The 14185-nt window shown below is 42.4% G+C and overlaps 1 protein-coding gene across 1 annotated transcript; it reads right to left on the reverse strand.

Moving 5' to 3' along the window:
- Nucleotides 1-1810: 1810 nt before the first annotated feature.
- Nucleotides 1811-10286, reverse strand: LOC110202522 (uncharacterized). The gene is given in 5 exon segments (XM_020978725.2): nt 1811-4840; nt 4843-5337; nt 7799-7894; nt 8440-8566; nt 9937-10286. Coding segments are annotated over 5 exon segments (2985 nt in total). The 5' UTR covers nt 10195-10286; the 3' UTR covers nt 1811-2831.
- Between the last annotated feature and the right edge of the window lie 3899 nt (nt 10287-14185).

The following is a 14185-nucleotide window of genomic DNA, read 5'->3' on the forward strand; positions in this document are numbered from 1 at the left end:
TCTTATAAACTTGAATCTGTTATTTATCTGTTTTGGAAATGAGACCTTTATCAGAGAAACTTGCTGTAATGACTTTCCCCCATTGTTTCCTTTTTAACCTTAGCTTTATTAGAACTGTTAGTGCAAGTTTTTTTAATGTTATATAATCAAAATTATACATTTTAGCTTCTGTGATCCTCTCTATCCCTTATTTAATCAAGAACTTGTCTTCTATCCATGTATTTGATAGGTAATATTCCCCATGTTTGCTTACTTTAATATTATAATATTCGCTTACTTTAATATTATAATATTCTATAGTTTAATTTTAGAAAAAAGCTATACATTTAATTAATCATATTAATAACAAAAACTAAAAAGTATAGTATTTTTATCAACAGATGCAGAAAAAAGCTTTTGACAAAATACAATAACCATCTCTCAGAAATATAACAAAATTGAGAAATAAAAGTATCTTTTCATAAAATGGTAAACAGTATAGATCTAAATCCAAGAACTAATACTATAGGTAAAGAATATAAACTAGAATTCTTTCCAATAAAATCAGGAATAAAACAAGAATGTCCACTGTCTCCACTTCTATCTGACATAGTACTAGAAATGCAATAAGACAAATATAGGTAAAAAAGGGAATTATCACACTGTAAGGTCATATGATGGTATACTGAAAGAACCCTAAAGAATCAAATAAAAATTAAGTTAAACAGAACTTCAACAAATTTACAAGATATAAGACATATCCACACAACTCATCAGCATTTCTATGTAATACTAGTAAAACTCAGCAGGACAGAGAAATTCCATTTCAATTAACAATAGAATGTAAAACCTACTTGGGAGTCTATCTACAAAAACGCACACCACAAATATGGAAACATAACTAGGAATAACCATTTACAGAAATAAAGACAGACCTAAATAATTAGAAAAATATTAATTGCTCATGAGTAAAATATCAATATAGTAAAAATGGCATTACCTAAATCAGTTTACTCATTTAATGTCATTACAATCAAAATACCAAAGGTTCTTTAAAAAATAATAACAAAAAAATTCATGTGGAGGCAAAAAAAAAATGTCAAGTATCTCATGGGAAATAATGAAAAGAAGTAGAAATATAGAGGGCACAGATCTAAAACCAAACTATAGAACAGAAATTCTCAAAACAGTTTTGTACCGGCCAAAAATAAATCAATCGGGGAACAAATTTGGTAACACACTGAGGAAAACAGATCTAGTAGCCTAGTAGTTGATACACACAAAGACTCCAACTATTGGGATAAGGACTCAGTACCCTGGATGGCTGTCTGGAAGAAGTTAGCTTTAGACCAACAGCTGACCTTTATGCCAAACTAAGCTCCAAATGGACGCAGGATGAAACATCACCCCATAAAGACATTAGAGAAACCAAAACACCTTAGCCCAATGCCTGCAATATGGTAACTGAATAACTGCTTAATTGTTGATTGCAGCTAATAACTTTGCCTGCTTTTTAGCATTGCTTTCATTCACATTATTTCAGTTGATGTGCAGACTGTTCTCCTAGATCTGCTTTCTTCAATTTATGTCACTTAATATACATCCTTCTCTGCTTTTCTAAATTCCCCATATGAGTAATTTCTTCTGGTACAATAGTCTACAATCACATGAATAGCCCCAAATTTGTTCAACCATTCCCCAGGTAATGGGCACCTGCTGGGCTTGACATATTAGCTATCACAAAAATGAGCATTTTGGTTTAGATTAGGGACCTTTCTTAATGTCTTTGTCAACAGAAGTGGGATTGCAACAGGTCAGACATATAAACAGGTCAGTGACATTGTTTTGTTTTATTTTGTTTTGCAAATTTCACATTACTTTCCCAAATGGTTGGGCCAATTCACAGCTCTACCAATACCTGGATTCTACAGTTCCTCCAACACTAGATCTGCTATTAACCTTGCCATTTTGAAACCAGGTTTTTTAGAAACTATTTTCTACCTATTCTTCCCCATGTTGTACTTGGGACTTAACTAGTAGAACCCAACTATAACAGCATCACTATCATCCTTTTAATTTTATGTTTACTTCAATGTTCTAGTCCACCAAGGTTCTTTCATATCTTAAACGTCAGCCAACATGTGCAGCCCTGTGCCACCTACAAATTTGACAAGCATATTATCCATGCCTTTATGAGTCATTTATAAAAAATGGTAAAACAGCAGAGGTCCAAGAACTGATTCCCTAAGGCACTTATGCAGAGGCCACCTAGCAAACTGCCACTAAACCAGTACTGCATATTCTTTGGGCATAGCCATTCAACTAGTTTTAAACCTAATTATACTGGATGCTGGTCTACCTCTCTTTATCTCTGCCAGAATGTATGCATAACATTTATTAAGTTGTGTGATCTGGATGAAGGATTTGCCTTCTACATTACACTGAAGCTTTAAAAAATATTGCTATCACTTCCCACTGGTCTACAGAGCTCTCCTATGTAACAAATAAGTATAGTCAAGCCAAAGAAATGCTTTGGTCATAACAGAAAGGGCATGGCTGCACTGCGCCAACACTCTCCTGAGCACCGCTTTATGCTTCACCCCTATTCACAGATGGGATTCCCAATGGCTATGCATTCATATAGTTTCTCTCTGGCATTAAATATGATATTTAGCAAGACTTATTTCTGGAAAAAAAAGCCTTAACTCAATTATCATATTCAAATAGGTTCTCTCTAGCATGAACTTTCTGATGTTCAGTAATTCTGAGTCTCTTGCTGAGGCTTTTCATATTCTGGCCTATGCAAATTCTCTAATGTCAAATATGCTATGTGCTCCTGGAAAAGGAATTCATCATCCCTCATTACATGAACCAGTTTTCTCCCCCGCATGAATCTGTCGGTGCTGATTAAGGGCTGTTCTCCAGAAGAAGGCCTTTCCACATTCATTGCATTCATAAGGTTTCTTTCCTGTATGAATATTCTGATGTTGAGTAAGGTGTGAGTTATAGCGAAAGGTCTTCCCACATTCATTACATTTGTAAGGTTTCTCACCAGTATGAATCCTATTATGTAAAGTAAGATCTGCTTTCTGACAGAAGGCCTTTCCACATTCTAAACATTTATATGGTTTCTCTCCAGTGTGAAATCGCTGATGTCTAATAAGTTTTGCCCTTTGACTGAAAGACTTCCCACATTCATTGCATTCAAAAGGTTTCTCTCCAGTATGGGTTCTCCGATGTTGCACAAGCACTGTGCTCCAGTGAAAGGCTTTCCCACAGTCACTGCACACATAAGGTTTCTCTCCAGTATGAATTCTATTATGTTGAGTAAGAGCTGCCTTCTGACAAAAGGCTTTCCCACATTCACCACATACATAAGGTTTCTCTCCAGTATGAGTTCTATTATGCTGAGTAAGATCTGCCCTCTGACAGAAAGCCTTCCCACATGCATTGCACTGATAAGGTTTTTCTCCAGTATGAGTTTTCTGGTGCTGATTAAGATTAGTGCTCCGGATGAAGGCTTTCCCACATTCATTACATACATAAGGTTTCTCTCCAGTATGAATTCTCTGATGTTGAATAAGTTTTGCCTTCTGACCAAAAGTCTTCCCACATTCACTACATTCATAAGGTTTTTCTCCAGTATGTGTTCTATAGTGTTGACTAAGTTCAGTGGCCCGGAGGAAGGCCTTCCCACACTCATTACATACATACGGTTTCTCTCCAGTATGAATTCTCAAATGTCTTCTAAGGTATGAATTCTGGCGGAAAGCCTTCCCACATTTATTGCATTCATAGGGTTTCTCTCCAGTATGAATTCTATGATGATGAGTAAGATGTGCCTTCTGACCAAAGGCCTTTCCACATTCACTACATTCATATGGTTTTTCTCCAGTATGGGTTCTCTGGTGCTGACTAAGATTAGTACTCCTGAGAAAGGCCTTCCCGCATTCATTACATACATAAGGTTTCTCTCTAGTATGGATTCTCTGATGATCAGTAAGGTGTGATTTACAGCGGAAGGTCTTCCCACATTCATTGCATTCAAAAGGTTTTTCTCCTGTATGTGTTCTCTGATGTTGGGTAAGTTCAGGGGACCGGAGGAAGGCCTTCCCACATTCATTACATGCATAAGGTTTCTCTCCAGTATGAATTCTCTGATGCCTTCGAAGGTACGAATTCTGATAGAAGGTCTTCCCACATTCATTGCATTTATAAGGTTTTTCTCCTGTATGTGTTCTCTGGTGTTGGGTAAGTTCAGTGGTCCGTAGGAAGGCCTTCCCACACTCATTACATGCATGTTTTTCTCCAGTATGAATTCTCTGATGTCTTCGAAGGTATGAATTCTGATGGAAGGCCTTCCCACATTCATTACATACATAAGGTTTCTCTCTAGCATGGCTTCTCTGATGATCAGTAAGGTATGATTTACAGCAGAAGGTCTTCTCACATTCATTGCAGTCATAAAGTTTTTCTCCAGTATGTGTTCTCTGGTGTTGAGTGAGTTCAGTGGGGCAGAGAAAGGTTTTTTCACATTTATGGCACTGATAATGTTTCTCTCCAGTATGAATTCTCTGATGTTTTTTAAGGTATGAATTCTGGTGGAAGGCCTTCCCGCTTTCATTACATTTACATGGTTTTTCTCCAGTGTGTCCTGTCTGGTGTTGAATGAGTTCAGTGGCCTGGAGGAAGGTCTCCCCATATTCACTGCATTTATGAGGTTTCTCTCCATTATGAATTTTTTGATGTTGCTTAAGATATGCATTCTGCTGGAATGACTTTACACATTCATTGCAGTCATAAATCTTTTCTCCTCTGTGAATTCTCTGGTGCAGAGCAAATTCAGTGTTCTGGAGGAAGACTTCCCATATTCATTATATTCATGTTTATTTCTATTATGAATTGTATGTTCTTCAATAAGGTCAAAATTATTACTAAAGGATTTCTGACATTTATCATCATTGAAAAATATCTTCTTTAAACAGATTCTTTTATATTGTTCCACATCTGAAAGCCTTCTGTGGTCCTTTCTCCATCTATCATATTTATGAAGAAGACTCTTTATCACTAATAATCTCTTTTGTGGAGAAAAAGATAGCTCTAGACTAGATCTGCTGCCACTTTTATTGTCTTCAGGGCCACTCATTTCACTGTGGGATTTCCCTTTGGTGGTTTTGAGCTGTCTAAAGTGTTGATTCTCATTGTTCTGCTCCGCCTTTAACTTGGCATAACATTCCCAGGCACCTCCGAATGTCAAAATCCAAGAAGAATCTCTTGAGAGTCCTTTCTTGGATGATTCTTCCATAGAAATGTCCAGCTCTACAGTAGTTTCCTTGATCTGAGGCTTAGTGTCCAAATCTGAAAGAAATGAAAATGGTAAATAATCCCCTTTGCCTAGATGAACCTGTTCCTTTTTCTTTCTGCTTAGTTCCCTTAATTTTCTTGATGTTGTTATTAACAAAGTTATAATCAACAGTTATTTTTTTTCACTGTTTAACTTACTCTGTATCAATTTGTTGTAAGATTTTATATATTTCTTTGTATTCTTCATACCTGTCACATCATATAACAAGATAATATTCAATTACATTCAAAAACTGCAGTTTGTTCAAAAAACCCCCCACTGCAACTTGCCTAGAACAATATAGCCAGGAATGAAGGGAAGTCTTGTGAATGTCATACTTAGGGGCAAGGTTCTAATAAAGTGAAAATAGGGTCAAAAAAAAAAAGACAAAGGATTGTAAAGCTTTTTCATTTGGCTTTCTAAAAACACTGAATAGGTCAGATTCTTAAAATCTAGCCACTGCTCAGATTTTTACAATCTGGCTAATAACTCACACGTGCTCAGATTCTTAATTTGAGAGTCTGGCTAATATGGCAGGTCATTAGTAAACCTTGTCTTTGGCTGAAAAAATAAAAATAAAAACACCGAATCAAAAGATAGCTCTACCAAGAGTGTGAAAGCATTCTTGGTTTACAACATTTAAACTGATCATTTATAATTAACTATATATGCCATTTTAATGGATATAAGATGGTATATCTTAAGAGTGGTTTTAATTAGCATTTCCCTGATTATGAAAGAATTAACATTTGCTCCATTCTGGTACCAATGTGTTCTATTGTATTCTTTCTCTCAAGAACTTATTGTTCATGTATTTAAACCACTTATCTACTGGTGAGTGGACTGTAGTCTTATAAATGTGTGTCCACTCATAGATTATTAGTCTAGAGTTTTGGAAGTCTATTCAAATGGGCTTCATATTGAAAAGTAAAGATCCAGCTAGATGTCACAGAAAGAAGGGTTTGACACTAGCCCATGAAACACTACTTCAAACTCAAGACTGCAAACACAGGCATAATTCTCAAACAGAACAGAAGTAGCCTAAGGACTCCAGGAATCCAATTTGTTTTCTGTGCTCTAAAGACAAAAGAGGAAACGGAAATCATATCGGCAGCACCTTTCTCCCTTTCTGCTCTAGAAGGAGCAGAGAATCCGGAATACGATATTCCAAAAGGCAAAAAATAGAGGTTACAAACAGGAATAAATTACCCAGCAAAATTGATGAAAAGAACAGAACCAGATTAAAAACAAAACAAAAACAAACCTCTGAAGTACAAAAACAGAACTCGAGTGAAACATAAAAACAGTAAATAAGAGTAAACAGTCACGAGGTCCCAAACAAAGATGAACAATTTACAGTCTAATGGCGGGGGCACACCAGTTCCCCTCTGTGCCCTCTCATCATGAGGAGTCGCACTTGGCTCTCATTGTCATTCACTCATCTCAGCTGTGTCTGACACTCTGTGAGCTCATTCGGGGTTTTCTTCACAATGCCACAGGAATGATTCACCATTTCCTTCTCTAGCTCATTTTCCAGATGAAGATCTGAAGCAAACACAGCTGACTCACCCAGGATCACACAGCTAGTGTCTGAGGTCATGTTTGAACTCAGGAAGATGAGTGTTCCTGATTCCAAGCCCCATGCCCTATCTACTTCAATGCCTAGCTGCTCCCATTGGGAGTATGAAGGGAGCCTAATGAGACAGAGGGCCTTAGATATAATAGGGAAAAGGAGAATAAAAAGAGAAGGGAAGTGAAATATACCACAGGGCAAAAGGGAGAAGAAGGAAAGGGAAAATTACCTCACATAATCAGGGGGCAAAAGTAGAACACTATAAAAACAAAGAGGAAAGAGTGAGTAAAACCACAGCCTCACTCTTATCTGAACCAGTCAAAGAAGAGAAGAATAAACATACATACACATACAGAGCTGGGAACAGAGAGACATGTCACTAAACAAGGAAACAAGACAATAATACTGTGAAGAAAACTCTAAAAGATTTAGGAACTCTGATTAGTGTAATGACCGACCACGATACCAGGAAGCTCGTGGAAAAACATGCTACTGTCCTCTTGTTAGAGAGGCGATGAAACACAAACGCGCTTGGTTATGGTCAATGAGAAAATTGGTTTTGCTTCACAATAACAGGAGGGATTTTTTTAAAATCTTTCAGAATTGGGAGTTGTGGCGAGAAAAGAGCAGACTTATACTGATTAAAAAAATTTCAAAAATTAAAAAGATTCTATCACTTAACAGCTCTCCAAGAGCATAAAAGTATTCTTGCTTTCCACCATTGACATCAATTAACTTTAATTGACTATACATATGAATTTAATCTCTGTAAAGTGGTATATCTCAGAGTTGCATTAATTTGCATTTCCCTGACATAAATAATTCTCTATCCACAGTCCTGGTGAATGTCTCTCAGAGCTATTAGTTACAATAACTCAACAGATTAGGTTTTCTTCACTTACCTGAACAGCTGCTTCTTGGAAACAGAACTTCAGGTCTCCAAGGTGCCTCCTCTTGCTCCAACTGAGAGATCGCATCTGGCTTGGCAACCACAAAGCCTGGTCAATGGAAAAAACAAAGTGGTTGGGACCCAGAGACACCCCAGAATTCAATCCTAGCCCCCCACCCCTTCCAAGAACAGTGGGAACCCTAGGACAGTCGAGAGGGCAGTACAAGAGACATATGAAGGATGTTCTGCTTGGTGTTCCTAAAACATATGGGGCAATGGGGCACAGTGTCGATTTGGGCTCAGCAGGAAAACTGGTTCATATGCCCCACTTCTTGCTAAGATGATCTGGAACTTTCCTGTCTTCAAAGACCTGCACTGGGAGTTAAGGGGAGAACCCCCTGACTGGGAGTACAGAGACAATGAGGTACAAGACAACGAAACGGTCAGTTTCCAGTTTTACAAAGCCAGAAACATACTGCAGACAACGGACACAGTGAGCATCCTTCCCTGGGCCACAAGCATTCTTCAGCCATTTCTGGTTTCTAAAGCCAAAGAATCACAGCCAAACAGCAGACACATCTCCCAGCATACACTAAGAGAGGAAACAATCACCCTTCCATGGGAGGACCCCGAGTCCCAGGGGAGCCTCCTTACCCAGGCTGACCAGGTTCTTGTAGTTCTCCAGCATCACCTCCCAGTAAAGCTCCTTCTGGGAGGTGTCCAGGTAGCCCCACTCCTCCCAGGTGAAGTCCACTGCCACATCCTCGAAGGTCACTGATTCCTGAAAGAGCCAATCATTCATTCAATAAACATAAGGGCTTCCCTAACGACCATCCCTCAGGTGGACCTTAGGGGAGGGGTGAAATGTGCAGGAATCTAGAAGTACCGAGTCTCACTGCTCTGCTCCCTGAGGGCTCAAAGCCATACACTCATTTCATCCCTCCTAAGAGACAGGCCAAAAATCACCGTAACACCCCCTCCGTAAATAGCACTTTATGTCTGCCAAATACTCTCCTCACAAACACCTGCAAGGCAGGTGGGGCAGGTATTCCTTATCCCCACTCTGCAGATGAGCCAACTGAGTTTAGCAAAGACTGAGTGGCCCATTCATGGTCACACAGGCATTAAGTGTCTAAGCTGTGACTCGTACCCAGGCCTCACAATATCATACCACTGGAGTCAGAAGAACCTTAGTAGCCTGCTAGCCGACCCAGACCTTTGGATGACATTATATATGACATTATAACACACCTCCCTGCTCTAAGACTATCAGACTCCACCTTGAACCCTGTCAGAACCCATTTCCCATCACACCCCTAACTCAGACAAACTCTCACCGACCACGCCTCCAACATCCTGTCCCTGGGAATATTCATCTGCCAAGACACTCAAGCACCCTGGCAAATCCTGCCTCTATCACTCAATGCTGCCATGATCCCAGGAATTTTCCTTTTCCTCCACCATCTGGAAAAGGGACATAATGCCATCCTCTTTGGTGAAGAAAGAGGTTGCTAACACTGAGAACATGACATGCACCCTGGTTCTTGGAGACAGAATCACTTCCATGACAGCCCACCCAGCACAGAGCTTGAAGAGACCCCAGGAGCCTAGAACATCATGTTCCAAGGACCCAAGAAAGGTCGGAAGAACCAGAGAGGGGCCCCGAGCCGAAGAGGGAGGCTGACACTGAAGTAAGGAGGCCCTGGGGTGTGGGGGGAAGGGAAGGGATCTGGAGTCTGACAGATGTCACCTCCAGGATGTCCCTTCTCTCCTTCAGGTAGTAATAGTAATAGCAGTGGTGGTGGTGGTGGTGGTAGTAGCAGCAGCAGCAGCAGCAGTAGTAGTAGTAGTAGTAGCTGCAGCAGCCACAGCCTCCTGCATTTCAAAAATGCTCTACAAGTATTTTTGCATTTGGATTCTCACAACAAATCTGGGAAGCAGGTTTGACAAGTGGGGAAACTGAGGAAGACAGCGTGCCTTGCCAGTTACACTGCTGGTCAGTTTCTGGGGCAGGATCTGAATTCCAGTCATTCTGATCTCAGGTCCGCACCTGCAGGCCCCGGAGCCCAGGTATTACAGATGACAGGCAGAGTCCATGAATGTGTCACCCTCCGTGGACAGTAAAGCCCCTCGGGGGGGGGTCCCACTCACCTGGGGGGCCATGGCTTCCTCTCCGCTCTTCTGCCCCTTGGGCCAGGCAGGGGCCTCTCCTGGGGAGGAGAAGGGAGCCGTAAGAGGTGCGGGGAGAAGGGAGGGCTGAGCTCCTGGAGGATGGCCCGGCAGAGGCAAAGGTGCGGCTTCTGGAAACGAGGGCAGGGCCAGATGGACCCCCCAGGATCTCAGACAGGGGCAGAGATGCTGCGGGTGCCTCGGTGGCTGCTGCTGAGCCCCAGGGACCCCTGGCCCCATTTCCCAGGGGGGTAAACTGAGGAAGCGCCCCCTCCAGGGCCTCACTACGCACACTCCCGGGGAATCCCTGGCAGGAGGAGGCCATTGCTCGGGTGAGGACACCAAGGATGCCAGCTAAGACAGGGAGGAGTCGAGGGAGAAGGGCAGCGGTGTCTGCCCTGATTGGCTGGAGGTGCGCCCCGCCCCCCAGGGCTGGCTGACGGCTGCGCCCCCTTGCGGAGGGGACGGGGAGGGGTGAGAAAATGCGCAGGCGCGAGGGTACAACATCCCTCCTCCCCACCGAGGTCTGAAACCCAGGGACAGACGGAAGGTCCGCGCTCCCGGGGGGCCGCAGCTCGGGCACCGAGGGGCCGGATGGTCCGTCAGGCCACTGTCCTCCAGACCCCTGAGCCACCCGGCGCTGTCTCACCTCCAGGGCGCAGAGCTCTGGTTCAGGAACCCCAGGCAGCTCAGAGCCGCCTGCCAAAGCAGAAAGTAACTTAGGGAGCGGAGGTGACGTCACGGGCGGGCCTCTTCGTACCTGCGCTTCCTGGGAAATGTAGTTTGGAGAGCAGCGGGAGGTGAGGCGCATGCGTCCTGAGCCTGGGCTTCCTGGGAAGCTGGGGAGAAAAGGGAGGCCCTGAAATCGCCCAGAGGCTGGGCCGGCAGTTCCCACCAGTCTTTCCTGCGTTATCGGGTCCTCCTCCCAGCAGTTAGGTGGCCAGTGGTTGGAGGGCTGGGCCTGGACTCAGGAGGTTCTGAGTTCAAAACCAGCCCAGGCACCTCCTTAGCTGGACAGCAGGGATTTTCCCATCAATTCGATTAGCCAGCAGACAGGCTTTACTGCATCCGCTGTGGCTTATCCCACCGGCAGCGAGTCACGATTCAGCTGTATGTCTACACCATATGAAGCAAAGAAAAACAAGGGGGCCACTTACTACAAGGCAGCCGGCCATGCCAAGAAAAAACTTCTTTTTTTAAAAAGGGTGTTTTATTGTTTTCCCATTATTTGTAAAGGCAGTTTTTAGCATTCATTTTTATGAAAGTTTGAATTCCAAATTTTCCTCCTTCCCCTCCCCTCTCCCTAAAATGATAAGCAATTTGATAACAATGCAATCACGTGAAACATATTTCCATATTAGTCACAGTTGTGAAAGAAGAAACAGATCAAAAGGGAAACACACGCACATCCACATTCAGAGCCCATCAGTTCTTTCCCTGGATGTGAATAGCGATCTTGGATCTTTGCGTTGCTGAGAAGGGCTAAGTCTGTCAAAGTCGGTCATCACACAACGGGGCTGTTACTGTGTACACCGTTCTCCTGGTTCCGCTCACTTCACTTAGCATGAGAACATGCGAGACTTTCCAGGTTTTTCTGAAGTCAGCCTCTTCATCATTTCTTATAGCACAATAGTATTCCATTACATTCATATGCCACAACTTGTTCAGCCATTCCCTAGCTGTTGGGCATCCCCTCCATTTCCAATTCTTTGCTACCACAAAAAGAACTGCTATAAATATGAAAAAAATAACATTCCTGTTAAAAAAAAAAGGGGAAGCGATAAGAGGTGCCTGCTTATTAGCAGAGCTAATTTCATTAAATCAAAGAGAACTAACTTCCTGTCCAGGCAGGTAGCAGAAGGAGCCATTCCCTAGACTTTAAAACCCTCTTAAAATTTTTTTTTAAGCAACAAAGGCATTTGTACAAATTAGAGGAAGAAAAGAAGATCCTGGCAACAATCGGCTTCTGCACCTGTTCTCGCAGCCAGTGCAAGGGTCATATATTGCAAAATGGACCACACAGAACAAGATGGAGTCACTTCTGTTCTCCCAGAAATTCACTTTCAACAACTCTGTTTCCTTGTATGTAACATGGGGATAATAATAGCACCTCCCCCTCAGGCCTGTTATGAAGACACACTGCAAAAAACATTTGTAAGGCTTGTCAAGCAGTAAGTAAATGCTAGCTATTCTGTGAGTGTATACTGTTCTTTCCTCTCTGAGACCTGTTACTGTCCAATCAAATGGATGGCTGCACTTGAGTGGTGCGTACTGGGTGTAGGATGGGGCACAGTCAAAGAGCTTCATCCAAAAGCCCAAGGAACTACACCTTCTAGTGCTGTTGGCCAAACCCCTGTCACATCCTACCCACCTCCCCATGTCCAAGCAAAAAAAAATCTCAGCCATGCATCCACATAACATCCCACTCTCCAGAGAAGCTTGTTTGCCCGGGTGACTTGAAACAGTCACCAATAGCCCGATTGATTTACTTCCCATCTGCCCTCCACCCCAAAAGTAAAAAGTAATTGATCCTCAAGCCCAAGAAGGCCAGACTTCTTATATTTCCATAGGTAGTCCCCTAAGGCCTAGTATCTTATCCTTCCTCAATTCCACTTCATAGAGTCCTTTCCTTTCTTCAACCTTTCATCCCATCCTTTCCTTTCTTCACAGCTCGGGCACCACCTCCTCTATGGGAAATTTCCTGAGCTTCCCAAATTTCACCATCCTTATTATTTTGTATTTACTTACCTGTATACATATTGTAAAGTGCCTAGAATGTTCTATGCCTTTTGACCCATAGATCCCACCACTAGGGGTATGCTCCAAGGAGGCTGATGACTGAGAGAAATTCCCTATTCAGCAACACAAAGGCAAGAGTGCCTCTCACTTGTGGGGGTGTCAGCCAATACTAAACACCTGTAACATCCTCTGGCAATACAAAACATACTTCTTCCTGACCATCCCACAGAGTCGCCATTTATTACAAAACTTTAAAGGCGGGGGGGGGGGGTGTGGAGAACACAGTCCAGTAAGCCTAACCAACTCATCAGAGGTAGCTGGGGGGCACAGCAGATAAATCACTGGGCCTGGAGTCACAAAGACCCAAGGTCAAATCTGGCCTCAAACACTTACTGTACAGCCTTGGACAAAGAACTTGGTCTCCAATTCATTTTCTTCATCTCTAAACTGGGGATAATGATAGTCCCCAACACCCAGGATTATTGTGAGCATAAACTGAGACATCTGTGAAGTGCTTTGCAAAGCTTAGAGTGCCCCATGTGTTCGTTATTATTATTACCATCAGAAAGTCTGAGACATTACAGCACCACGCACCCATTATTTTACCCAAGCAAAGCCAAGAGCAGAGTGTCTCCTTATGACTCTTTTTTGAGACCTTTGGCTATTGTTCAGTCATGGTTGCCTCTGTGACACTGTGGACCAGCTGTCCATGGGGCTGTCTTGGCGAAAACAGCCAGGTGGTCCAGTGGATAGAGCCCTGGGCCTGGAAAGACCAGAGTTCAAATCAGACCTCAGACACGTACTAGCTGTGTGATCCTGGGCAAGCCATTTAACCCCTGCCTGCAGCTGGAGAAGGAAATGGCAAATTCTCCAGTATCTCTGCCAAGAAAACCCAAATCAGGTCCTGAAGTTAGACGTGACTAATGAATTTGGTGTAGAGGCACTTCATGAAAACTCATTCCTTGATTGATTCCAATTGCTTAGAACTTGATTGCTTTTTAATGTTGTTGTCATACATACTGTTGTAATTATGTGTGTTGTTATGGATCTGTCGATCTCATTTACGTACATTCATTCATCTTCCTGTTTCTCAGAATTTCCCATGTCCATTGCTCCTTGAAGCACACTATTTCATTGCATTTATACACCAGCATCTGTTCAGCCATTGTCTGTTGGTCACCTGCTGTTTACCAATATCACTACCCCATCTTTTTTTTTCAGCCAAAGACAAGGTGTATTAGAGCATCCACCATATTGGGCAGACTCTTAAAGAGTCTGAACATTTCACTATCCCATTAAAAAAAAAGTACTGCTGTGGACATTTTGGTACACATGGGACTTTTATGTATTTCACCTCCTGACATGACTCTGCTTTATTAGAGGTGTGATCTCTGGGTTTGAAGTGTAAACAGTTTAGTGACTTTTTGGTCCACAACAGCTAGACAAGGTCCACCAATAGTGTATTTGTATGTCTTCCTACAGACCTTCTAAC

Source organism: Phascolarctos cinereus, unplaced genomic scaffold (genome assembly GCF_003287225.1).
Source record: "Phascolarctos cinereus isolate Bilbo 61053 unplaced genomic scaffold, phaCin_HiC Scaffold_4;HRSCAF=312, whole genome shotgun sequence".
Lineage (NCBI taxonomy): Eukaryota > Metazoa > Chordata > Mammalia > Diprotodontia > Phascolarctidae > Phascolarctos > Phascolarctos cinereus.